Source organism: Gopherus flavomarginatus, chromosome 19 (genome assembly GCF_025201925.1).
Source record: "Gopherus flavomarginatus isolate rGopFla2 chromosome 19, rGopFla2.mat.asm, whole genome shotgun sequence".
In the NCBI taxonomy this organism is placed as follows: Eukaryota; Metazoa; Chordata; order Testudines; family Testudinidae; genus Gopherus; species Gopherus flavomarginatus.
The window spans coordinates 17018197-17044367 of NC_066635.1; the positions used below are offsets into that span (position 1 = coordinate 17018197).

The 26171-nt window shown below is 39.3% G+C and overlaps 3 protein-coding genes across 27 annotated transcripts in view; 1 reads left to right on the plus strand and 2 right to left on the minus strand.

Moving 5' to 3' along the window:
- MSI2 (musashi RNA binding protein 2) overlaps positions 1 to 25192 on the plus strand; it is a 381347-nt gene extending 356155 nt beyond the window's left edge. For 5 of the 12 annotated variants that reach the window (XM_050929500.1, XM_050929499.1, XM_050929503.1 and 2 more), the window contains 4 exons: positions 4152 to 4331; positions 14873 to 15081; positions 16850 to 16927; positions 20539 to 25192. In XM_050929500.1, coding sequence (XP_050785457.1) covers positions 4152 to 4331; positions 14873 to 15081; positions 16850 to 16891 — 431 coding nt within the window. In that variant the 3' untranslated portion in view covers positions 16892 to 16927; positions 20539 to 25192. The remainder of the gene's footprint in view (positions 1 to 4151; positions 4332 to 14872; positions 15082 to 16849; positions 16928 to 20538) is intronic. The other 7 variants (XM_050929505.1, XM_050929506.1, XM_050929507.1 and 4 more) reach the window with 3 other exon arrangements.
- Positions 9050 to 26171, minus strand: part of MRPS23 (mitochondrial ribosomal protein S23) — a 135617-nt gene continuing 118495 nt past the window's right edge. For all 14 annotated transcript variants that reach the window (XR_007770413.1, XR_007770410.1, XR_007770411.1 and 11 more), the window contains 5 exons: positions 25300 to 25377; positions 16155 to 18721; positions 15877 to 15948; positions 14167 to 14210; positions 9050 to 9345 (listed from right to left, as the gene is read on the minus strand). The gene's annotated coding sequence lies outside the window, so the exon portion shown is untranslated. The remainder of the gene's footprint in view (positions 9346 to 14166; positions 14211 to 15876; positions 15949 to 16154; positions 18722 to 25299; positions 25378 to 26171) is intronic.
- CCDC182 (coiled-coil domain containing 182) overlaps positions 9050 to 26171 on the minus strand; it is a 79841-nt gene continuing 62719 nt past the window's right edge. The window contains exons 7-11 of the mRNA XM_050929516.1: positions 25300 to 25377; positions 16155 to 18721; positions 15877 to 15948; positions 14167 to 14210; positions 9050 to 9345 (exon numbers count right to left, since the gene is read on the minus strand). The gene's annotated coding sequence lies outside the window, so the exon portion shown is untranslated. The remainder of the gene's footprint in view (positions 9346 to 14166; positions 14211 to 15876; positions 15949 to 16154; positions 18722 to 25299; positions 25378 to 26171) is intronic.

Sequence of the window (26171 nt, forward strand, 5' to 3'; positions counted from 1 at the left end):
TTAGAGCTTCTGGTGCCTGATCACAAAAGAGCATACTGTATCTAGCAGCATAGCTATATAAGGCTGTTGATATGTAGCAAATGGATTTGGAGGAGGCTAGACTTGGTAGCACTGCGATGTTTGCTACTGCAGCAAGTCAGAGAAGCAGCATATTCTAATGGATCTGAATATGGGACTAAGAGCCAGAAGAGTCTGCAGACTGTTTCAGGCTCTGCCACTGACTTGCCTTTGTGCCCTTGGCTAGACGCTTGGGGTATCTAGCTCTTCTGAAAACCAGGCTCTCTCCCATGAGCGCAAATGGGAGTTCAGTGCACAGCACCTCTGTAAATCAGGTCATTAGTCTCTCTTTACTCACCTGTAAAATGGGGATAACAATACACTAAGGTGGTGAGGACTAATCAATTAATGTTGGTACAGGGAAGAATGAGAAGTAGTATTATAATCACATATCGTAGCTGCATTTTTAAAGGGTCTGGATAATGTTATGATCAGCAATAACCTTTGCAGTCATGCATGCTGAATGATAATCAAATCTCACGCTTCAGAACATTTGATTACCAGAGGGGTCAGGAAGGATGTCTCTGCCTCACCCCAACTTAACCAGTATTTCCCCATCAGCCAGGTGTATGACGTTTTCTTTTCACCTTCCTCTGAAACATTCGCATGTTGGCCACTGACACAGACAGCATTCCAGATGTGAATGGCTGACCTACTCTGCTTCAGCAGATTGCGATACCTGATGTGTTAGAGGAAGGCAAAAAGATCTCTGAATGCCAGTGGCTGCTTGTGGTCATCTCATGTCTTGACACATGAGATCTGCTTGCTTATTATTTTAGCTTCTGTAACTACAAACTATCTGTAACAATACCCAGCTCCTTTTAAAATTCAGCTACAGCACATGACTCTCAAACGCTACCTAGCTCTTTACACCTTGAAAGCACTATATAAATATTAATGAAAGAGGAGTCGTCTCTCTCTTCCGACCTCTACAGCACTATAAAGCTTGGCACTATTGGGGATATTAACCTACATATGTATATGTGAGTGTGTAGGCACGCACACACGCTGTCTGAAGTGACTAATGGCTTTGGGTGCCCAGCCTGAGAGACCTTGAAGAAGCATGATTTTCAGAGGCAAGTGCTCAGCACTTTCTGAAAATCAGGGTCTTTTATGTCTGTCTAGTTGGGCAATTAAAAATGGAGGCATCCAAAATCATTAGTCACATTTGAAAATGCAGGCCATGTATGTATATCCCTCTATCCAAGCTGTCTGTACAAGCACCTAAGAGAACCAGAGCGAGAGGTCAATGAAAACCTCAGATGAAAATGCTCATGGAACACCCCAATTCAAATGCCACCGAAACTTCGGGAAAGTCTCCCTCTAGAACCCAGGTCTGTAGATTCGGCCTTGCCCTCAAAACATAAACTCGTTCAATCTGTTATGCTAAAAAACAGACAGTCAACCAGCAACATCTTCAAATGGTGGCCACTTGTCTCCGGGAATGTGATGTTTGAGTGTCGTGCCGGGAGCTTTCCCCCTCCATTTCGTTTATGCCCCTCTCCGCGTGTCTCAGAGCTTCATGTCAAATGCCATCTCCCTGATGTGTATAACCCTGCGCCGTTCTGGTATCCACTTTCGTCTGTATCAGTAGCGTTAAATGTTGTTATATCATTTACTCCTTCAAGCAGGAAGATGTTTTTGCAACATGTTTTATGAATTTTTCATAAAGATAAAAAGCGGCCTAATCTTGTGAGCTTTAAGTCTCAGTAGCGGGTAATGGCTTTGATTTAAAGCATTTTGTCTTAATGATAGTTATATTGAAAACTTCCTGCTGCTTTCAAGCACGTGTAGTTATTATCATAAACACTGATGGTGGAAATGTCTGCCAAATTGTGCGTGGCTGTTTATGATAGGAGAGGGGAGCGAGTCATCCAGAAATTAGAGCTAGATCAACACGTTGTCAGGGAGTATGGACGTGCAGAAAGCAACCTCCAGGGTTAACAGGATAAAGCAAGAGTGGAGAGGAGCTTGGAAGAAAGGAAGTTGATTGGAAATGACGGGTGTTGGGTGAGAGAGAACCATTGGAAAATGCTTGGCATGAAATCAGAAGGAAATTTCAGCCGAGGAAGAACTATTTTATAAAAAGAGAGATGCGGGGAGGAAGCGGAGGAAGGAAGTAATTTCCTAGGCAGCTCACTCTGTTTAATTCTTATCCCAGCTGTCCACACCTTTTCATTCTCAGCACGAAAGCTGTTTGCTGCTTTTCTGCATGCTCTTGCTTTGCTTTACTACTGGAGCCAGCCTTTAATTAGCCAACACGGCAGACCAAGGGCATGTCTGTACTACAGTCAGGAGGCATTTCTGCAACGTTTGTAGATGTACCCAAGCAAGTTTTCATCTAACTTGATTTAATATGATCTAGTATGTATCCAGGGTTCTGGGCAGGCAGGGCTAGCCCCTGCAGCCGCCCATGCTGCCATGGCTTCATAGCTTTTGACCCTCAAGCTGGCTTTGATCCAGCTATCACATTTCTGGACTGCAGTGTAGGCATACCGTGATACCAAGGGGCAGGGCCGGCTTTAGGCCAATTCCACCAAGTCCCCCGAATCGGGCCCTGCGCCTAAGAGGGCCCTGCACCCAGTGACAGGGCTGCCGGGCGGTGGAGGGGGCAAGTGGTTGAGAATCCCTTCCCTGGCAAGAGGCTCCTTTTTAATTTTTACTCATCCGGTGCTGCTCCAGGTCTTCGGCGGCACTTTGGCGGTGGGTCCTTCACTCGCTCCGGGTCTTCAGCAGCACTTCAGCAGCAGGTCCTTCAGTGCCGCTGAAGACCCGGAGCAAGTGAAGGACCCGCTGCCGAAAACTAGGAGCGCTGCCCAGTGAGTACAAGCCCCACTTTTTTTATGTGTTTTTTTTTGTTTGTTTGTTTTTAGTCATCCCTGCTGGGGCCCCATCAGAACTGTTCAAATTGGGCCCCGCACTTGCTAAAGCTGGCCCTGCCGAGGGGCCTCTTTTGCTCGGCAGCTGACAAGACAGTAGATGTTAAATTTAATGTAATTTCTTTCTTTTCCTGTTATTCCTCCCCACCCCACCCCCCACATTCTCTTCTTCTCAGTTATTGTAGTCACAAGCTCAGGCCTGCTTTTGTTTTTAGTTTGAAACCAATTATAATTGTGGAAGGGCAGCAGATTTGCAGGTGTTCGGAACATTTTCTTCTAGTGGCAGCTTATGCCTTGTAATGTAAAGAGTAAACAATCATTTCCTCTTGTTAATTTTTTGTATTGCTATTTTATTTTTAAAAAGTCTCAAATCTGCTCTGCTTGAAGGAAGGAACGTGTAGCCTGATTTCTAAAATTTATACAGGAGATGTTTACATAGGAATATTTCGTTATTTCTTTTCTTTAAACTTATGTCACTCTCTGCTCCTTGTGTGGTACTCTAGATAACAGTATAAGCTTTCTGAATAGCAGCACATCTATTAAAATGAGACTGGCGCTGAATGTTTATGGGCCAGATTCTGCTCTCAGCTGTACCAGGGTCAACTCCACCGACATTAACAGTTATTCTGGATTTACGTTGGTGTAACTGAGAGCATAGTCTTGTTCTGATTGTACGTCATTAGATAAAGTGTGTAGATACAAGTACATTGTTCAGGATAGATGGATGCATGCTTTTGGGAGTGTGTGTTCATACACACATGCGCATATACATAGTATACAGAGTCATATGTACATATATTTCTAATGGGAGGGAGTGGAAGCTTACATGGATAAATTATACCGAAGGCAGCTCCAGTTGGGTCACTTCTGCTTTCAACTATTCCTCCCTATATCCAATGTATTTCTTACTGTAATAACCGGGACACTATATTTCATTCTAATATATTGTGGAAGAGGAAGTCCAGTAATTCATCTGATGGTTTCTCTAAAACTAGAGGTTTTCTTGCCTCTGCTTACTCTGACTAGAATAAGTAGCCTTGATTTCCTCTAATCACGTTTTGCACAATTCTTCTTCAGATTTTACTTTTCAATTTCTCATATTTGTAATTGTAAAAAAAAAAATAAGAAAAAAGAAATAGCACAGTATTTAACATTGAAAAGACTAATATAAGAAAGAATCCAGTATCCACAATGATAGAGTCACTGTATCTCCAGGGATCCCCGATTATGGTTTCTATTCTTCGCCCGGTGACCAACGGGCCCCGTTATCGTACGCGGACTATGGTTCCATGGGGCCTCGAGTGGCTCAGATGCTTCGTAGTGAGCACGCTGCTTCAGCGAGTAACTCCCCCCTCCACCACCACCTTCCCAGCCCGGATCAGTTTAAGAGCCCAGGTTTGTATAGTGTTTCATTCATTTGGGGGAAACAAAAGATTATATACATCACCAGTTTAATGGTGCACAAAACTAGGCCTGCATGTCACTTCACGGTTGGCTATGGAACTTCACTTCAGCCCTGTATTTGATTCCACAATTTTTGATTGACTTTGCCTTAACCCTTAAGGTCAGGGTCAGGGATCTCTGCTCTTTGAGGACCTGATCCAAAACCCATTGGAGTCAATGGTAGCCTGATACTATGGAGTGCTGGTAAACAGGTTCTCATACTACATTGGTGAGGACCATATAAATCCCTGGATAGATATATAGTCTTTTCGGTGACTTCAGTGGGCTTTAGATCAGGCCCTTAGTTAATTTATTCTTGGAAGTTGAAATGTAAGGGTTTAACTCGGTTTGGGTGACTTTTATTGCTTTTCATAAATTTTTAACTCTACTTTTTAATTAAGCGAGTTTCTCAACTGTGTGAGGAAAATATATTTTTACCTAATGTTAAATGTAGCTCATATGTCCAGAGAAATAGCTATATCTATATAATACCTGTTTTATACCTGTGTAAATATCTCACCTTGTTTGTTTCCTTTGAAATACTATGCACTTTAATGGTGCTTAAGAGTGTATTTTCTCATCAGGTGTAATTTATTTCCACAGTACCCAAAAACCTTAAATGGATTAATCTTAATTCATGTATCATGCATGTTTTCCATGTAGGACAATAATCTTATGGCTAAATCTTTTAGTTCTTCTTCATGTGATGGTCTCTCCGTGGGTACGAATACACACCATGTGCCTGACTCTGGAATTTTTTTTTACAAGCAGTGTCCGCTTGTCCATACGTGTGCCATAGCGCTCCTCATGCTCCGAACCGAGGATTAATCAAGGGTGGTGTAGGCCAATGCCTCTCCAAAGAGACTTCTTAAGTGTCTCTCTAGCTGTATTACCTTTTTGTTACCAGCTAGCTCGCATTCACCCCCTAGGGGGTGAGGGCACATTCCACCACAGGGCAAGCTGCTTCAGCTGCATCTCTGAGAGACGTATCCTTACTAGAGATGTGTAGGATGGCTTCTTGGAGCTCTATGCCATCCTTCATGAGACATTACGCTCTGGTCCAGACATCCACTGCGGATCCAGCTGTGCGAACAGCTGTACTGGAGTCAATTACCATTTCTGTGTCCTTGCACTCACCTCCTGTTTGATTACTGCTTGCTATATCCCATGTGCGGGATACACACAGGGACCATCACTTGAGGAAGACATGGAAGTTTCTAACCTATAACTGAAGGTTCTTTGAGATGGGTGATCCCTATATGTATTCCACTACTTGCCTTCTTTCCCCTTTGCTGTGGATTGTTTGGATTGCAGTAAGAATGGGAAACTGGAGAGGTCTTGGTCTCGTGAGTGGGCTAATGGACTATGCTTTTAAAAAGAATTCCCCACTCAGGCAGGAGAACATGTACCCACATGTGAAATTCAGATAGGGACCACACATCACAAAGAACCTCCAGTTACAGGTAAGTAACCTCCATTTCCCCCCCTCCCACTTCTTTGTATGTATTGAATTTGGATGAGCTGAGTTGAGTCGGGTGGCATTTATTTGCCTGACTTGGTCATGTTTTAACTAATGCCCTTTCCCCTCCCTCCCAGAGAGGCATTCTGACTCCCCCTTAGAGCAACACACCATATGCTAAGACAAATGTCATAATGAGCCATGACTTAGAAATTTCTCAACACTTTATCGAAAAAGAGTTTATCTTTCAGTGGTGACCTTTCTTGTCCAACGCTGGATTAATTTGTGAGCAGACTCTGTTAACACGGCAGTTCATAGGACAAAGCACCAGATAAGCTAGCCTCTACTTTCTCTGTCATTGCTCCCAGCATTGTGAGTCTCCACCTTCTTAGTATGTCTTGAACTGCTAGGATTATTATTTATGAGCTCCACCTATCGGCTCCTTCATGTAAATCAGATGTTGAGAGAACCACACTTTGAAAAGTATGTTACATGCACACTGAGAGTTGGTTTAAAAAGCTTCTTTAAAGGGGAACAAGGATGATTTAATGGTAAAATCCTATTAGTAAGAAAAACTGTCCTGACGTTATTGGAGTTTTTAAAATTTTCCTATCCTATTATTTCAGTAAAAAGCCTAGTTTCTACAGATATTCATGTAGGAATGTGGAAATTACTGAGGATACATCCGGAGGGAGTGTAATGAGGATGAACTTGTATTTCTGTAGCACCAAATGCATCCTAGGGAGCTTTGGAGATTTAGCTCCATGAATTGTACAATAAATTGTGCAGTTGTACAGTGCACAGAGATGAATCGCAGGAGGTGTGGCCACCTCTGGTGAGAAGTGGCCGTTGTTTAACAGTGCCTGGCAAGACTCCCTAGTGACTGAGTACTGGAAATGAAGCATATATTCTAGCAGTTCTCAGCCAGGGGTCCTGGGCCCCCTGGGGACCACAAGGAGGTTTAAGGAGGTTCCCAAGCAGGGCTGTCATTAGACTCACTGGGGCCCAGAACAGAAAGCTGAAGCCCCACCACATGGGGCCTCAAGCCTTGCCACCCGGGGTTGAAGCCTGAGCAACTTAGGTTTGTGGGGGCCCAGGCAATTGCTGGCCCTGGCTTTTATATGCAGAAAAACAGTTGTTGAACAAGTGGGGCCTGGAGTTTTTATAGCATGGGGGGGCCTTAGAAAGAAAAAGATTGATAACCTCTGCTGATTTAAACTGAAATGAGCACATCCACACAGGGGTGTGAACCAGTTTATTCACATCAGCTTAAAATCACACCTGTAGCTAAACCAGTGCAACTCTGCATGCAGACAAGACCTAAGAACCTGGGGTGTTACAAACTAACATCACAACTTGGAAGTTGGATGCTTGCAAGTCCCATAATTTTTGTAGCTGTTTCTTTTAATGTGATTCTGGTGGGTCCTTTGTGTAACTTGGGGTTGACAGACCCAGATCTGATCTGAGTACTAGCTTATGCCCAGACTGGATGCGATTGTGTAATATTGCTGTTTCCAAGAGTGAAATTTGAAACAGATGTTTAGTGCTTTGTTGTTTTCCACTGGAGACTCGTTTGAGAGCTGTACAGCGCTTAGCAGGCTGCCTTTGACAGAAATTAGTTCCACTCTTCAATAAAACTAGAGATGACGTTTTCTCTTACCAGTAGGTTCTTCCCATCCCCTTCCCAGTCATCAACCCCTACAATCTCGGTTTAAAAGCAGCCCCCAAATAGTCATCAATCACTCTGTGTTCAAGCTTTGCCAGTTGTTTGTTTGTTTTGTTTGTTTCAAAAATATTGTTTTACTTTTACCTCATAAAAGGTCACGACCGCAAAATTGAAGTGGCTTATTGCAGGGCTTCCTGGTACAAGACAGACCTACAGATTCTTTTTAGTACCAGTCACATGTCAGTGACACCCAGCCCCTGCCTTACAATTGCACTGCGATAGAAAAAGTCAACAAATACAACTAATTACATGCCAAAAGTCACAATGAAAAAGGAAAACTATGAGAGGAAGGATGGCTTTGCGATTAAGGCACTTGGTATGAGACCAGGGATCAATTCCAAGCTCTGCCACAGACTCTCTATATGAATTTGGGCAAGTCACTTAATCTTTCTGTGCCTCAGTTCCCAATCTGTAAAATGGGGATAATAATTCCTATTGCCAGCTGATCAAGTTAGACTGTAATCTCTTCCTGTGTCTATAGGGTGCATAGCACAATGGACCCTGATTCTTGGCTGGAATCGTTGGGGGCTAGTGTAATACAAATCATTAAAAATAGTGTTGCTAATGCAGGTTGCTCAGCTCCTAACATGAGAACTCATATGTTATCATTTTAATTTTTGCATCCTTTCTCCTTTTCCATCACAGAGGCTTTGCCACCTTTCTGTGGTGCTATCACTGCTGGGTGTTACTCATTTGGCTTCAGCTCATATTGGGACTTTGTTGGCTTGCTGTGGCTGCAAGATGTCAAACTGCAAGCTCTACCCCAATATTCTTCTCAGTCTGGTCCCCACTATACATTCTCCATCCCTCTTAGCTCCCTTGTGATACTGATGCACTGACCCTGCTGCTCCACTGACAGAGAAGCATTGCTTTCCCTTTGCAGATAGTATGTCCTGATAGAATTTCCCAAGTCATCCTGACCTCTGTTTTGTAGTAGCCTTTAAGTGCTTCCTAAACTCCAGTCCACCCAAATGGCACTGCTGTGGCAAAGACTCCCACTCCAGGTTGCTCACTGTAGGACAGTGAGGACTGAAAGTGCTGAAGAGGGAGCATATTCAGCCCATTAGCACCCATCCTGTTGATAGCGTGACCAGATGTCCTGATTTTATAGGGACAGTCCCAGTTTTGGGGGCTTTTTCTTATATAGGCTCCTGTTCGCCTCCACTCCCATCCTGATTTTTTACACTTGCTGTCTGGTCACCCTACCTGTTGACCAACTGAGAAGCAGAGCCGACAGGTTTCTGGAGGAGGTCAGGAGAAGGGCAGCTGCTGTGTAGGACCTCATGGGTGAGTATGTGGACTGGAGGAGGGAAAGGCAGGGAGAAAGGATAGTGTCAAGTTAGTTTTTCCTTTTGCAGTGGACCTAGACTGAAAATAGCCATCTTCAGCATACGGCTCGTAAAGACAGGAGGTAAAAAAAATATTTGTCCCACCCCCTATAGGCTGCACAGTGAATTGGTGCCTAATTCAGTCAACAGGCAATACTTCAGGTACAGGTGAAAATTTACTAGACACAGTGAATGATCAGAGCACAGCCAGTTGGTTTGTAACAAGACACACAACTAAGTCAAAACACATCACTCACTCACTCACGCCCGTCACCCCAGTCGGGGTATGGGCCACCAACCACAGATCTCCAGAGTCCTCTGTCCTGGGCCATTCGCTCTATCTGGTTCCAGGTATAGCCCATTTTCTTGCTATCAGCCTGAAGGTTGCGTCGCCAGGTGTTTCTTGGCCTCTTTTCTGCTTGTGAAATCAGTCCTACTGTATGGAGCTGAAACCTGGAGGACAACCAAAACAACCATCAAAACACATATTGAACAAAAAATTTATGCATCTCATTCTCTGCAACATCTGATGGATCCTGCCCCTTGATTACAATTGCTCTAGGCACTGGACCATCTAACCCTCAGGGTAAGATACCACTGGAAAGGAGTGGTTGGGTCTGAGGAAATCTAGAAGATCCTCAGTTTTATGCTGAGGACCCCTGGGTTGTGGGTGAGATATAAATCACAGATGTATACAATCTTTCCCATATCTCTCTTGACACTACTCTGGTACAGTATCTGCTAATAGACACTGGGACCACAAATTCTGCATATGAGAAACTCGAAGGTTTGAGTTATTAGGCTGAAGTTCTTCTGCTGTGAAATGTTCTGTGCAGGATTGTTTCATGTGCAATTGGTTAGTAAATTGAACCCAAACTTTTTAAGGCATGTGGAAAATGTGGGGCCTGATCACAAGTACAATGAAATCCCTGGCAGTGGAGGAAGGTAACTGTGCCTGCCCATGTTTAATGCTGAATCATCAGTGATTTTATGCTAAATAGAGACTTGCATCAGCTTGTTGGTGCCTTGGGTGGAAGGGGAGAATGGATAATAGTTAATTCTTGATCTCCTTGGACTGACAGCCAAAAATGATATTGGAAAACAATAGTCCTCTACCTTTAGGTCAGCAAAACTCTATGGGGAGAGATTAGACTAGCTTCTAGAAATCTGTTTGGCGGCTTTTAGTTTTCTCTCTTCCTTTCAGGAAATCACTAAAGCAAGTGTTTTCTTGTCATCCACTTATGATTTTTGCAGTTGCAAATTGAATGATTTTACCCTGGATGCTGATGTGTCTTCATATATTATTGGTTGTGGTGTTATAGCCACTTGTTGCTAAATGATTTGTGCTACTATTAGCAGCATATTGGCATCAGTCAGCAACTCCTGTAAGCGTGGGAAATCTTCCTTTGAGATCTTTTGAGTTCCCATTTTATCTCCCAGGCAGGGTGGTAAATACCTAGAGGATACTCACATTCCGTCTCCTCTTCTCCTTGCTCTGTACGTGGTAGAATCCTCTTCTAGTAAATTGTTATTTTTAGTTATGTTTGCACAGAACAACTTCATTCTCAATATCAGCCTTACATTTTGCACAGGGGAGTGCATTGAAATGGGGTTTGCATTCATGACTATAAACAGAGCTGCTCTCCTGTAGAATTCACTACAAATGGCATGTCACTGTATGTTACGATGATTATTTTATTTTAACAAGGGGAATTTGTTTCATCTAACTCTCACATTCCAGAGCTCCCTCAGTGTGATCCCAGGGAGAACAAATGAGTGTCCTTAGCTCTAGTCCACCTTCAGTTTACCACAATGGGTACCAAAAGACAACCTCAATAAGATCCATCAGCATTAGGGGGTCATCTAAGGAGAAGTCTCTGCTTGAAGTGGCTTGCCATTTTCACTGTCCTAAAAGATCTGTCCCATATCCTCAGCTGTGTAAATCAATATTGCTCCACCAAAAGTATCAGAGCATTTCTGATTTACATTAGCTGAGGATCTAGCCCATATTGCTGCTCCTGTTAGACTTGAGGTGGTATTTTTTGAGGCTCATACAGTTGCTTCTTCAGTAATCACTGGATATACGCTGTAAGCATCAGTATCCAGATCTGCCAGTCAGCCAGCTCTACCTCCCCAATTCTTCATCCTTTCAAATACATTTTAAGTAAGTACAAATATTTGAAGCTTTGAAATGTTTCTCCCACGCCCCTCCACACATGCAGCACCGCGTTAGTTGGATATGTGATTTCTTCTTGTGGGAGTCTCTAATCTGCACATGTAGAAAGCTGGATGCTCTGATCTGGTCATTTCCATCTCTAGCTTCTCTCCTCTTATGGATTTTGACACAGCCGTAGAGTAGAACAGCCATGCTAGAATACAGCACAACTCTCTAGAAACTGGTCATTGTTTTAAATAGTGTAATTTTATCATTGTATCTTGAAATTAATATTGAAAACAGAGGGACCTGTTCAGCCCAGGTGTCACCTCCTTTGACTTCAGTGAGTTACACCAGGGAGAAATTTGGCCTATTTTGTAAATATTTTTTGTTTTTGTTTATCTTTAATTAAACCCTTGGCATATTTCTATGTATAATCTGCCCTGTGTTCTCTAGGGATTGCCACTGCTTCTTGACATTGTTATGACTTTGGGTTTTCCCAGAAAATCATGTTCTGAAATGGAGTCTTCAAAATTACCTTTATTTAGAAGATCTGGCCAATGCAGTAACACACCATCACACATAGGGTATCTATTATCCACATCATTAAGACACATTACAGTCAAAACTTGCACCGCTGGTCAGACTGTGGTGTCTTTCATAATAATAGACACTTCTTTGTAAACGCTTTCCTGCCCTACACACATGCATATGTTTCAATATGAGAATTAAAAGCAAGTGAGAGAAATGACGGTACAATTATTTCAGTGTCATTGACGCCATTGCTAGGATGGAACAAGACTGAGAACTCTCTTAAAACTCAGCAGTGTTATTTTTTTTTTAAGGTTCATCACAAGCCATCTCTTGTGACCTTTGGCTGATGGTTGGACTGTTTGGGGTTATTTGTTTATCTACCCTGCACATGGTTAATTTTTTCCTTCTGGCATGGTTTGTTTCTAAGGAACGTGTGTCCTTAGGTCCTCCTCAGTAAAGGCCCTGTCTGCATTCTTTGCAAATCAGCATGAAGGAAATTTAAAATGGTTTCTTTTCCTCCCGTGGGCCTGTTAGAGACCCATGGATTTGCTCAACTGGGCAAACCAGGTTTTCTGTGTGACTTGGCAGTAAAACCTGTATCCATTTAATTGAACCAGAAAAAAGTGTGTGCTGGAGCAAGATAATAAAGGGCTTTTGAATATCTCAGCTGGATATTTTTCTTCCTGAGTGAGAAGGCCAAATGTTATCTTGACATTTAATCTTTAATATTAAAAAATGGTGCTTTGTTTGCCAGCGTGTTCCAAAATAATCTGTTTACTCTCTTCTTGCCTTATTTCTTTTAACTTGCTGAATTAGATGACCTACTTACTTCCTCCTGTTACCAGTTACAAAGAGCCACATTGCACAATTTATTTTGTAAAATGGACTTTCCAACCATTGCAAAGCCATTGGTTGCCATTTTACTTTTCCTGGTTAATTGATCTAGTTGAGGGGTCTTTAACTCTTGCTGATACAGCAGAGTGAAAGATTGCTCAATTCTGAGCCAGTGGCGTAATGGGAAATCCTGAATGATCATGTCTCAATGGACTTAAGACTCCCACAGTGTGTGATGCTGAAGGCTATGTTGGCTGTACCAAATTTGCATATAAATTGTTGTAATTTTTAACAAGGAGCTTATCCAAAGCCCATTTTGTTCATTGGAAAGGTTCTTAGAGTAGGATTATAATCTTTTCTGGGTGTCTCTTGACAGAGAAGTAGGACTTGCTCATTCTTCGATTTCATCGGCAATAAAAACCTGCAATTGATCAGCTCAGTTCTTACCTACAGATTACAGGGATAGGGCGTCTACAAGCTGCCACACTTCACTCATCCCATGTTTAACTACCTCCTAACTTCCCCTCCTACCTGAAGAAGGGTTACAAAGAGGATGGAGCTTGGCTGGTCTCAGTGGTGGCAGATGACAGAACAAAGAGTAATGGTCTCAAGCTGCAGTGGGGGAGGTCTAGGTTGGATATTCAGAAACACTATTTCACTAGGAGGGAGTGAAGCACTGGAATGGGTTACCTAGGGAATCTCCATCCTTAGAGGTTTTTAAGGCCCAGCTTGACAAAGCCCTGGCTTGGATGATTTAGTTGGTGTTGGTCCTGCTTTGAGCAGGGGGTTGGACTAGATGACCTCATGAGGTCTCTTCCAACTCTAATCATCTATGATTCTATGCTTGTCTGCAGGAGACTGAGCAAAAGAGAGAGGCCAAAACCCTGGAGCTGTACAGACTTGAACTTTTGGGGAAATACAAAACTTTGCAGCTCAGGCCTGTTTCTAATAGCTACTTTATACTAATAATTCAGAGATAATGAAAGGCTGGGTATGACTGTGCAGTATTAAATTTCACTTTTAGGTCTGTGTCTCTATACCTAGGTGGAACAGCCTGTGCAGTTAGATTTGAGAAGGATCGGTCTCTTCAGGGCATGGTGTGGATTCCATCTGCTATATTTAGGGGATTTTTAAAAGGTGTTTAAATACTCGCCTCTTCGGAGCTGATGACTAAAACTCAAACCTCACTAACTGTTACAAATAGAATGATAACTAAGGTTTATTTAATTGAGGCCTTGCCAGACTGCATATCTTTTTGATTTATTTGTCCTTTCACTGTGCTTATTTATTTGCAAGCATCTTGTTCGGTCTAGTCTAATTAAGTGAGGGAAATTGAAACCAACTGTGAGCAGTTTAAAATACGTGTGTGTGTATATATACACTAACTTTATCTGGCTTGCAAGGGGATGCTGTGTGAGAATAGGTGGGCTTTATGGTGCATACAGGCATATCTCTATGCACTCTGTAAGGACCTTGGAAGTAACGTAGGTTTATCTTGCAGCAAGCTATTTCCATTTGAGTCTTCCTAGCCTGCTAACATTTTTCTTTGCAGTCAAGTCTTTTACTCATAAATTTTACATTCCAGAGTGATTGCGAGAAATGCCAAAATCTGATCATCTAACATGCTTAAAGATCCAAATCTATCCGTTAGCATCTTTTCCTGACTTAAAAAAAAATTCTTTTACTTCCCCTGAAGGAGGTGAGTGTCATAGATCCTATGGAATTCTTTTTTGGTTTTGATCTTCACTTACTTATTTTGTGCAGTTTTGGAGACAGAGGTCCTCGCTCTCCAAATCTAAGGAACAAAACAAAAAAAAATCTCCTTCATAACAATTAAAAAAAAAAAAAGTTACTCCAAAATGTTCCATTCCATACCATTTTTTTTTTTTTTAGAAAAAACCAAACCTTTTAGATGTTGAAATTTTTATATAGCTTACAGATAAAAGGGTGGCGGGGGAGGGGAGGGAGGTTTGGTAAAGTATTGAATGGATCCAAAAATGATGTGATTTGCTTTATTTGCTGTCAGCATTTTAATATCAATATTAACACAATGTGTAGTCTAAAACTAGTTCCTTTGTAGTTTGCATGGGATGTGAATGCTGTCTCGACGTGCCCAGATCTAGAAAACTCGTTACTACTGCATGAGCATCAAATCAGATGTTGAAAAATATCGATATAGTTTGTGATAATTTGGTGAAAATGAGCACCTACAGTCTCTGGTTGCAGTAGTGTGTTGAATGATTGTTTTTATATATATATATCTATCTATATATATTTGGAGCTCCAAGCTTCTTAGTAGTATGGGCTGACTATTATTCAGTACTTGCTCTCCTATCGCATGGCCTTGGTTAAGTGTTAGAAGTTGGGCCTAGGCTGTTTATTCTAGTGTTTGGCTTTGTAATAACTGTGCATGCTCGGCTTCTAGCCTCATACCCAGCTTTATTCTCTGCACACCAGTCTTGAATAGCTACAGTGCTCAACCGAATTTTGGCGCACCCGCTTCCCCGGCAGGCTCCAATCCAGCCCGGCCAGGAGGATTTCCAGGGGCTAACAGCCCAGGTCCAGTCGCAGACCTCTACGGTACAGCCAGTCAGGACTCCGGTGTTGGTAATTACATAAGTGCTGCCAGTCCTCAGCCAGGCTCTGGCTTTGGCCATGGAATCGCTGTAAGTAATCATTTATTTCCCTTCTCCACGGGGGTAGTTTGAATTTAGTTCAGGAACCGTTTTAGAGGGTTGTTTTTGTTTTTTTTAAATGAAAAATGAATTGTGTGGTGCACTGCTCACGTAGCCTTTTACCATTTTGTGATACTATTCTATCTAACTTGCTCAATCTACTAATAGACTTGTTTCAAAATGGCACACTCCACTGCCCTGGCACTTGAATTATAAGCGGAATTGAAAATGCTTGTATGACCCCCTACTCCTCCATTATAGATTTGACATACATCAAACTGTAATATTTTAAAATATGCTTAAAATTTGTTCATTTTAAATTTAAGTCTCTCTGTTTCTGTAGAACAAATATTTTAGGCTGAGGCACCGAATGGCATATAATGCCCCAATTCTTTATCTCTGTTGAAGAGAAAGTGGTCCTTTGCTTTAGCATCTCCAGTTCTGCAAATATACATGTCCTTAATTTAAAACAGATGACTAGTCCTACTCATGTCAGTAGGACTATTTACATGCTTAAAGTTAAGTACGTGCACAAGTGTTTGCAGAATCGGAGCCTTCGTATGGAATTGAAGAAGAAAAGTTAGCCTGAGGTGATGTGTGCTCAACATGCTGATAAGTAGTTTATTGCTAACATTTCTTGAAATTGGAAGGTCACAAGTAAGTGCCTACTATTTTTTTTCTCGAGTTAATGGGAAATATTTTCATGGTTCTATCATCTAACTAATATAGGCAATGGAAATTTACTTAACAAACTTGCATGCTGTTTTTCAGATTGTATTGTTTTACCTCTGTGCGTTAGCATGAATGTGTTTGAATCTCTTTAGTGGCTGTCAGTCTTTGAAATGGGAAATCAGCTACCTGGAAAAAAAAATTTAAGCAAACAATGAGATTTTTTTCATTGTGTGTTTTTCTTCTTAGATGTATAGAGAAGTTTCAAAAGATTACTCAAAACCAAACAGAAGAGTAATGTTAATATTTTAGCCAAATTGGTTGGGGAAAAAAATGTAGCACAGACAAAGCTCCTGAAATTAACTAATGTGGTTTTCATTGTGTTTTTTAAATACCTTTTTGCAGCCTTCTAGTGGTGCCCTAATATTGTGAATTCTTGTTAAATTCCATTCCCATCGTAAAGTCACTTAAGTAACTTGACAATCTCATTGGATCAGTGGTGCTCTGAAATGTGGATTATTATTATTCTGCCAAGAGCTACATCAATTTAAACTGCCATCTATCACCACTTACAACACCCCTCATTTCCACTTTTCGCCTAAAGAAAAAGACCTGTTTGTTCTTGAAAACTTGTGCACTTTGACCTCTGCAATGTCCTGATTGTCAAATAATAATAATAATACAACATTTGGCATCTTGTTTTGTCTGTACTATCATTTTTTTAAGGAAGTATTTTCTCTCTGATGTGCAGATTGGCAGCCTCCTAATTCCTCCTCTCCCCGCATAACCTTATTGAGAACATGGGGGTCTTTTTTATTCTTTATTTTTTTAACATTGTCCATTTACTAATCCTAATGTTTAAAAAACCCAAAATTTAGAGGGGGATGTGTGAGAAGATTAGTGTCTTGGAAACGTAAGATTAGAATTCAACACATCAAGTCAGTGGTGACCAGAGAACAGCTTTCTTAAACACATATTCATGCTGGCAACACAGTCTTTCAAGTCCTTTGATAATTACTTGCCAAAAAATTAATAATAATCTGTTCCCATGTATAGAACACTGATGACCTTAATAATTGTACAATTTTAGGGACCTTTGATTGCAACGGCTTTTACAAATGGATACCATTGAAACGTTACACATGGTTGGTTGCCATCTCACTTTGAGGTATTACAATATATACCATTTGTATGTTATGCTAAGCTACTATTTCCCATATATATTTTAAATTAAGAAAACACCTTTGGCTCTTCACTTTCTCTTTTCCTTGGCCTTTAATCATTCCTTTTTGCAATTGTTTATTTTAAAATCAATCTTGTGGGTTGGAAACTGGAAGAGAATCAGGAGCTAGAACCCAACAAAGTTAATGTTTTTACTTTCATTAAGCTTAGAGCAGTTGCTGGCATTCTTTAAAACCCAAAAGAATAAATGATGATTCCAGAAGTCTTTTGGGGAAACAAATGAAAAAGTATCAGTAGGCAGCATTGCTGTGAGGATTACGGATTTGTTATGAATGCAGTTTTCTAAAAATAAGTGAGCACCGTTGCTTTATTGCAAAGAAAACCCTAATTCATAATTAAGTACTGTACCAAATATTACAGCTATGAGATAACATTGTTACTAGTAACCATAGAGCAATTATCTAGATTAAAAAATTAAACCTAAGCAAATTAAATTAGACATTACCTTAGTATTTGAATCACTGCCAGTTTCCTACCCTTTTAACTGAGCTTGAGTTAATTACATGTTTAAAAAAAAATTGTTTGGCCTTTTGGCATATTCATTTTTGCAAATGAATATGCTTATACCTCTAATAGTGTAAATTAAAAAGTCAGTCAATACAAAACAAAAGTTATACCTATTAAACCATGTGTTTACCTTTGTAGTTTACATTTTTCTATACGGATACAAAATAAATTTAAATGTCAAATTTTATTTCTATTGATTCTTAGCTAGGAATAAATCTGATCAGTCACATTTTAAATTTCAAATAAATCTATGGAATTAAAATCATAATTACAGAGGGGAGTGGGATTGTTACAATACGTGTGGAGGGTACTTAAATGTGTATGTATGTGTATCTACCAATAGATGCAAAAAAAACATGCCTAGAAAAACAATCCCGCACACACACACAACACCCCTTATCCATCAAGCCATGATCACCCCACAAAATGCCCATTGATGCTGGGCTGCATGATTTTTGTATCTAATAGAGATAGTACATTGATCAGCTTATAACTATTACTATGTTATGATCTCCTTTAATGTATGACAAGAAATGCTCATGTGTATCTCCTGCATAAATGTGTATTTTAAATTTTTAAGAATGTTTCCTGAACTAATTTGGTCCACAAAATATTATTTTTATGGGGAGAGTAAAATGTATAAGCACTCATTTTTAATCCTAGTTATTTTTGGTAACGTTACAGTGTGTGTATACACACAGACACACACAGTAATTGGTTTATATTTTAATAATAATAATATGTAATTTAATAATATTTTCACTATTGTTGTGTCTATATCCTTCATAAAGACAAGCTGTGGAGTTCAAAGCATGTTGGGGATTTTTAAAGAAACAGTAATTTGAACTAATAATACCGCAAGACAGGAAATGTTAACAAAATTAATATATTGCAATCATCTTAAGCCTACCACAGCACATCAACCTGTAACCATTATTTACTGGCCAGTGTTACAAGTGCAAGCATTAATGACTTAAAAACAGAAATAGCTGTTAACACTGCTAATTACTAACTAAAATAGATTGGGGGAGACTGTCCGTATTATTAATTTCTCAAGGACTATTGAGTTTGAAATTTGTAATTGTGACAGTGCCTTCCAAAATATACTTCCACTTATCTCACTATGGTTTCCTCTTCCATCTGTGGGCAGGCTCCACTGCTCCAGCTTACAAGGGTCTGCTAATATAGTGGTTCTCCACATGCAGAGGACTTTCTGTAAAGCAAAAATCTCTTCTTGATACTGGGATAGGATGTGATAGTATTTGAAATGGGTCTTTAAAAATTACATTACTTAAAATGAATTGCAGTGAATTTCATATCAAAGTTCAGCCTTTCTGCATACTCTGTGAGTGCAAGATTTCAGGTCTGCCAGCATCTCCTTCTTCTCCCTCCTGCTGGAATACAACTCAGGATACACCTGCACGGCAGCCACAGGTGTGATTTGCAGCTCGTGCAGACGTACCTATGCTAGCTGTATTCTAGCTAGCTCACTAAAATGCTTGTGCAGCCCATGCTGAAATCCACTTGCTTGTTTTTAGCACGCTCGCTAAAGCAGTGGTTCTCAGCCTGGGGGTACTCAGAGGTCTTCCAGGGGTTACATCAGCTCATCTAGATATTTGCCTAGTTTTACAACAGGCTACATAAAAAGCTCTAATGAAGTCAGTACAAACTAAAATTTCATACATTGACTTGTTTATGCTGCTCTACATACTATACACTGAAATGTAAGTACAATATTTATATTCCAAAAGATTTATAATATATAGTATAAATAAGTAAGCAATTTTTCAGTAATTGTGTGCTGGGTGACACTTTTATGTCTGATTTTGTAAGCAGGTAGTTTTTAAGTGAGGTGAAACTTGGGGGTACACAAGACAAATCAGACTCCTGAAAGGGGTCCAATCATCTGGAAAGGTTGTGAGGCGCTGCGCCAGAGCACATCTACACGAGATGCAAATCACACCCCTGCTTGCTTGCACTGTAGATAGACCCTCAATTGCGGGAGTTTTTTTTTATTTTTGTCATAATTAAAATTTCTCTAGTGAAGTTTAAATAATAATTACCCCCCTCTGTCCCAATCCTGGAAAAATTGACCTAGAAGAGTAGTCCTGTTGCACTCAGTTGGATTACTGACATATGAAATTGTCTGCAGGATCGGTGAGTTAGGTGTTACACATCCACTTATAAAAGTGATCATTCCGTTGAAATGTACCCATGTAAAAGTTATCATCTAGAAAGTACTTGAACAGTTTTAGAATATACATGTTATAAAGCTATGTAAGCTCAGTAGTGTGACTGGTGCATTAGGAGATTTTCCAGTACTTCTGATGAATCAAGTAATATTTTATTGTTCCCAAATATTAATGAACAAAACACCCTGTAAAAGTACAAAAGGAGCTTGTAAAAGAAGCACTGAATTTGAAACCGAGGTATTTGCTTTACCTTCGTAAATGTATTTGAAAGAGAAGATTGATAGCTTAAATTCTGCTCTGCTATACTTTTCATTCCAGAGTAACACCATCAGCTTCAATTGTGTCACTCTGAATTTACACCATGTGATTTAGAACAGATTATGGCCCAAAACACAGGTGTCAAATGTTTAAGTATGCTTCTCATTTTTATATTAAAAATTTTGCACAGTTGGCATGCATTGGCCCTTTGCCAACATCACCTGCTATTTACATAAACGGCATAGGCCATGTTTAGACTGTTTCTGTTCACTTTTTGTATGTAAGTGATATTACACATATGAATAGTGGGTTTGATACTGAAAGGCACTGAGCTCCCAGTGACTTCAACAAGAGCTGCTGGTGCTCAGCACATCCCTGGGTCAGGTCTATTATATGTCAAGTTTACACTGTGTGGCACTAATTGCACAAAAGAACGTACAAAGACCCGCACAGGACTGCCACTGAGCTATTTACAAATATAGGCACATAATAAACCCCGTGAGGAACTGCATTAGATTTGAGAACTTCTGTTGCTCTCAAAAAAACTGGTGATGTTATGTGTTCTTTTTATCCTTTATAGAGTATATCTGGATGTCCAGGGAAGACAGGGCGAAGTTTCTGAATGGTCCCATGTTCAGGTGATATCATCAGACTTTGAGCACTACATCATCACCAATAACATAAATAAACTGGAGGTGGCACTCTATGGACTTAGGTTGTTTAAAATCTCTCATCATCTCATGAATCTGCTGTACTATAAAAACAGCTTTTAAAATATGTGTATATAATCCATTTCTCTTTTGTTTTATTTTCCTGATGGGTTCCCCCCCTTAAATCTATTTGAATCACATTTTTTCAAGGCATTTGACATACACTCGTAGTCATGTAGTTCTAATTTGTGTATCTAGTAAAAGCCTAACCATAGTGTAACTGTTTATATTAAGGGGTTTTCTTTTCTTTTTTCCTTCCTTTTTACTTTTGTTTTACGTAGTTGTTGCTTAAAGGATGCTGAGATGGTAACACGAGTCTCAGTCTTTTGGTACCAATTCTGAAACTGTAAAAACTTTTTTCAGGTGGAATTTTAGCACACACTGAATTAGAAGTTGAGCAAGAGCAGCGGGTGGGCTGAAGTCAAGTTTCTAGTTTGCGTTGTATGGGAGCTGAGAGGCTAGTTGAATAGCTGGATCTCTAGCCGTTCTTTTGATTTGTGATGTCTTTGTTAACCTAATTATATCTATTTTCGGCAATAAGGTAAGGACTGCAAAATTTTTTTGTGTCCTTCTTTTTCTATAAGTGCTTTTTTGGTTGAAAGAGGTGATATAAGGTTTTTTGAAATTGTGAATTCTGGAAAAAAAACAAAACGAAAAAAACCCCTGTAAATACAATTCCATTAACTACATATAAACTATTAAGAAAGAGAAAGAGAAATACAAAATATTTTTGTGATGGAGTCAGTCTAAGGCAGTTTCTCTACTAAATGGAAGAAAAAAGTTTTAAACATTTAGATCAACTGCCAGAGCTGGCCCATAAGAGTTAGATTAACACTGTTTAGCTTGCTCTGTAGGTGTGTTAGACCTTATAACTGTACTAGCGTCATACCAGCATATTAACTAGTCATATGTGCACAGCTTAAAAGGTAACCGTTTAGTTATATTTTTTAATTTAAGAACGGCTTTTTCCCAAGACTGAAAAAGAAGCTACAATTTTAATATTTAAAGTATTTAAAGTTTGAAGCACACCTTTATTAGTCATTATTTTAAATTAGATCAACCTGCTGTCCAGTCATTTCAGCTGCTCTGCATGTCCTATAAAGCTCTGACAGAGAAGAGATTCCTCTTCATTGTCTAACATGCCATAGGAGGAGCAGTGTTAAAGCTTGCATTATACCTTTTATCCATTATTTTCTATATTAACAAATTAGGAAAGCAACCTTTTAATGTTTGTTTGTTTGGAATACCTCAGTGCTACAAGTATCACCCTAGAAGCGACGGAAGATTTTAATTTATTGTAGATGTAAACAGAATTAAAAAAATATAAAAAAAAGTATAAAACATCATTGCACTGTGACTGGTAGGGGGAAAAACTGACAGTTTCCTATTTGCACATGTTTAATATTTGGCTGTTATATATATGGTCCTCTGTTGGGGGAGGAAACTTATGAAGGATATTTTTTAATTTAATTTTTTTAATATTGGTAAATAGGCCTGCAACAGCAAAATAGAAGTACAACATGATAGGTGGCATTAAGAACATACTGTAGTATGGATATATTTCTTCTTTTTTTAACGTAATATTGACAAGTTTTATTAATATTTTTTTAAATTGTTACGTTTATAAATTTGGTACTTTAGGTACAGCCAGTATAAGACACTGAATGCGACATTTGTTAAAAAGAGCTGCTGCACTCCTATTTTTGTAAATTTTACTAACAAGTAGACTAATGTAGACATTCAATAGACTAGGTAGAGCAAAGCATCTTTAAAAAAAAACAAGGCATCATAATGGGGAAAAAAACCTTGTTTTTCTTGTTTTTTAAAAACGAAATCATGCTTTTTTTGTGTAATATTTTAGTTTTTTTGTTTTCTTATTTCAGAACAACCAGGTTTAAGCAAAATGCTGGACGCTTTTTAAATATTGAGACTTGATCAAGTAATAAAATAAAAATAATAAAAAAAACACAAACCAAATTCCCTGAGATCCAATGTATAAGTCAGGGAATTTTTTATTAATATTTTGTCAATGTTGATGATGTACTGTACTACCATTTGTTTTTCCTCTCCATTCCCTACCACCTCATAGAATATTCTTTGTTGATCATTGTTGTTTGTTAATAGTGTATAAAATGGCTATCTTGTAAGAGTGCTGTCCTGATGCTAGTGTAGTGAATTTCCCCCTCTCCTCTTTCTCTCTTCCTCTTCTAGTACATATTGGTAGGTGTATTGTAATTAAGGTTAAAAATTTAGATGTAGTTATTCAGATTTAGGACCAGTAAGGATAGAACTTTCTCTTATTTAAGACAAAAATGCTACTAATTTTGGGCAGTTTCTTCCTTTTTTCCCGTCTTCTTATTTTATTTTTGCTGATCTGATGTGGTTTCAACTAACCAAAGGTCTCACAATGTTAAAAATGCTGGCGAACTCCTAAAGCATTTTGTAGATCCCCACCCTTGACTTTAAAAAGGGGGTGTGCCATACTACCTTAAATGCTAATGCTAGATATGCAAAACTGGATTTTTTTAATTTATTTTTTAAAAGAGGGAGGCATGGTATATTAAAATGATTTTACTAAGAGAAAAAATATTTTTTTAAGAATGCTCAGAAGAAATTGATAATCTGTGTGAATATGTTTTAGATGTTTATATACCTTTTGAAAAGTCCCAGTGGCCCATAGCACAAATATTGTGGAACCTGATATGTTTTTGATGTGGCTACCTAGACTAAGGTTCACTTTAGTCCCCCGCTCATTTAGAAGTCCATTTCGAAGGATTTTCTTTGTAAATTATTTTAGCACAAAGGTTCAGCTACATCTTTATTTTAGTCAAGCACAGTGGCGAATGCACTGATACAACTGATCTTCCCCATTTAGAACTGTTACGCTGGGAGTTAATCAGAGAGAGACTCCTGCCTAGTTGTGCAAATGAGCAACAAAAAATAGCTCCTATTCCCCCCTGAAGTCCACTATTAACACAGAGACGGGTTTTCCTGTCCCTGTCCAGAGTGGGATATGCCCTACCCATTTCTGGGAGACCTGCATTATGATACAAAGTGCTGATACAGTGGGACAACTTTTGTTATTAAACAAACACAATGTAAATTTTGGAAGGATTGCTGTAGCGAGGAAAATTTAGTTAACGAGGGTAACTGCCCTCCTCCCCCACCCCAAAAAATAATATTCATTTGTGATTGACTTGATTAAAATGAAGACTGATATATCTGTCCTTTTTGTTTTCTATACTTCATAATGTTCATTTTAATTTGAATTTGTAGCTTGGACTTTAAGGTAGCATGGCTCTGTTGCTGTAATTTTTTTCTTCATTGTGCAGCAGTATACAGCTGGTGAATGTTACACATCTTGCTAGATTAGTTTTAATCATGGGGTAATAATGACCTGAAAGGTGTTCGGATTTTTTTTCTTCCCCCAGCTATAAAACCTGCAATGCTATTTTGACCTTTAGTGTGAATGAGGGCTAGTGACTTCAGCCACAAAAACCATCCTGTTTCATTCTGCCATTCACTCAATGCAACATAATCTATAATAAAGCAATATTGTTTATTACATTTTTATTGAGGGTCAGCCATGGTTATATATGAAATTGTTTACAAAAAACACTAACTCATAGTTATCTTTTATGCTGTGGAAATGTCTCCTGGGTGGAACTTTTGTGGATGATTTTTTTTCCTGACTGCTTTTTAAAAGCAAAACAGATGAGACAGGAAAATGAAAGTTAGTGTAAGTTTGGGAGACAGTGCATGGAAGACACGCAGGCAGATTCTATGGTCTGCATACATACACTGTAGAGTTTCATAAGTACAGAATCTAATTCAAACCCATTTTTGTGTGTGAACACTACATGAGGAGATTCTGTAAGCTAAGCAATACTTTAATACTGTAATAAAATTTACCAAAAACAAGTACTTAAAGTCAATCTAAGTGATCTGTTCACAAGTTTCCAAACAATCAGAATGTATTGTCTTGACAGAATTTCATTTCAGTGTAAAAATCAAAGCTAAAAAACTTTGACAAGAAGCAGGAGTCACTCATGTTATAAAACTGTATTCTGTACATACTCTGACACCACGTGTGGGATCTCTGTGTGTCATTTTGACTGTAGTGGACAGCAAATATAAAACATATGTTGTACAAGTTCCGAATTCCATCAGTAAATGTACCTAAACAAACTGTGGCACAGTGGCAGGCCTAGCCCTTCCTTTTATACTTTAGTATGAACTGATGAGAACTTTGGTAGTGACTTTTTTTTTTAAACTATATATACACACACATATACATATATCTGTATCTATATATCAAGCATCTTTCAGGTCTCTGTGTATGGCTTTCTAAAGCCCTGTTGTAAAATACTATGTGGATGGGGGTCTCTCACATCACAGATGTGGAAAGTATAATTTTATATTTGTATTTTCAAATAAATAAGTTTGTGAAAGGTTTCCATCCTCTACTGTGGTCCAGAAATCAATGTGTTTGTCTGACAAAAAAATAAAATAAACTGTTTTGAACAGAGTTGTGGAGTCCCCTTCATTATGAGTGAGTGTGAAATGTATTGGTGCATACCAGAGGGTCTGCATTTGTTCTCATCTTTTCCCCTGCTGCTGCTGCTGCTTACCTTAACATGTCCATACTCTTCATACACATTAGAAGTAGGTGGGCAACTGCTGATTGTATGTTTTTCTGCTGTGCTTGGCTGGAACAATGAGCACAAAATCTAGTTATCACCAAGAAAACAACCTTCATCCCATGTAAGTTCATGTATCCTCCCTAGCAGATGTGGAAAATGCAGAGCACCGTCTCTATTACATTAGAAAATGATGAGACACTGTCTTTCTTTTGTATGACACAGTCTTAATCAAGGGGGAAGTTATAGTAATTACATAGTGGTATTTCTAATGCTCTTGCCTCCAGTTTGGTAGCGTGTAGTATTTCAGACTGCAGCAGGTTGAGGGAGAGTTGAATTCTACATAACTATATACACAAATACCCATCTAGATTTTTTTCCTTGAGCTGGTGTGGTTTTAACAAACCATCCAGAGATACAGCCATAGCTCTGTCTAGCTCCATGTACAGAGAAAGATGTCTTTGCTATCTATGGGTTCAGACAGCTCACTACAGCTAGAATTATGTGAAGATAGCTCTTTAGAGCAGTGGCTCTCACAGATAGAGAAGGATCGCTATAGAAGTATATAGATTGCAATGGATTCTATAGCTAACAGTAGTTCTGTATAGATCTCTATACATAGCAATGGATCACTGTAGATGGGGTGGAGCTCTACAGATTATACATAGAGGGTCATCTCTACACCTAATGATAAATCTCGGTAGCTAGAGAAGACTTTCTATTGAGCTAGAGCTAGATGGGGAGAATGAGCTGTCTCTCACACAAAGTATAGATATTGATATTTGCCACTGGAAGCCAGATTTCCCCATACAGTTGGTATGTACAGGAGGCACCATTACTTAAAATGGACATTTTTCTGCCTG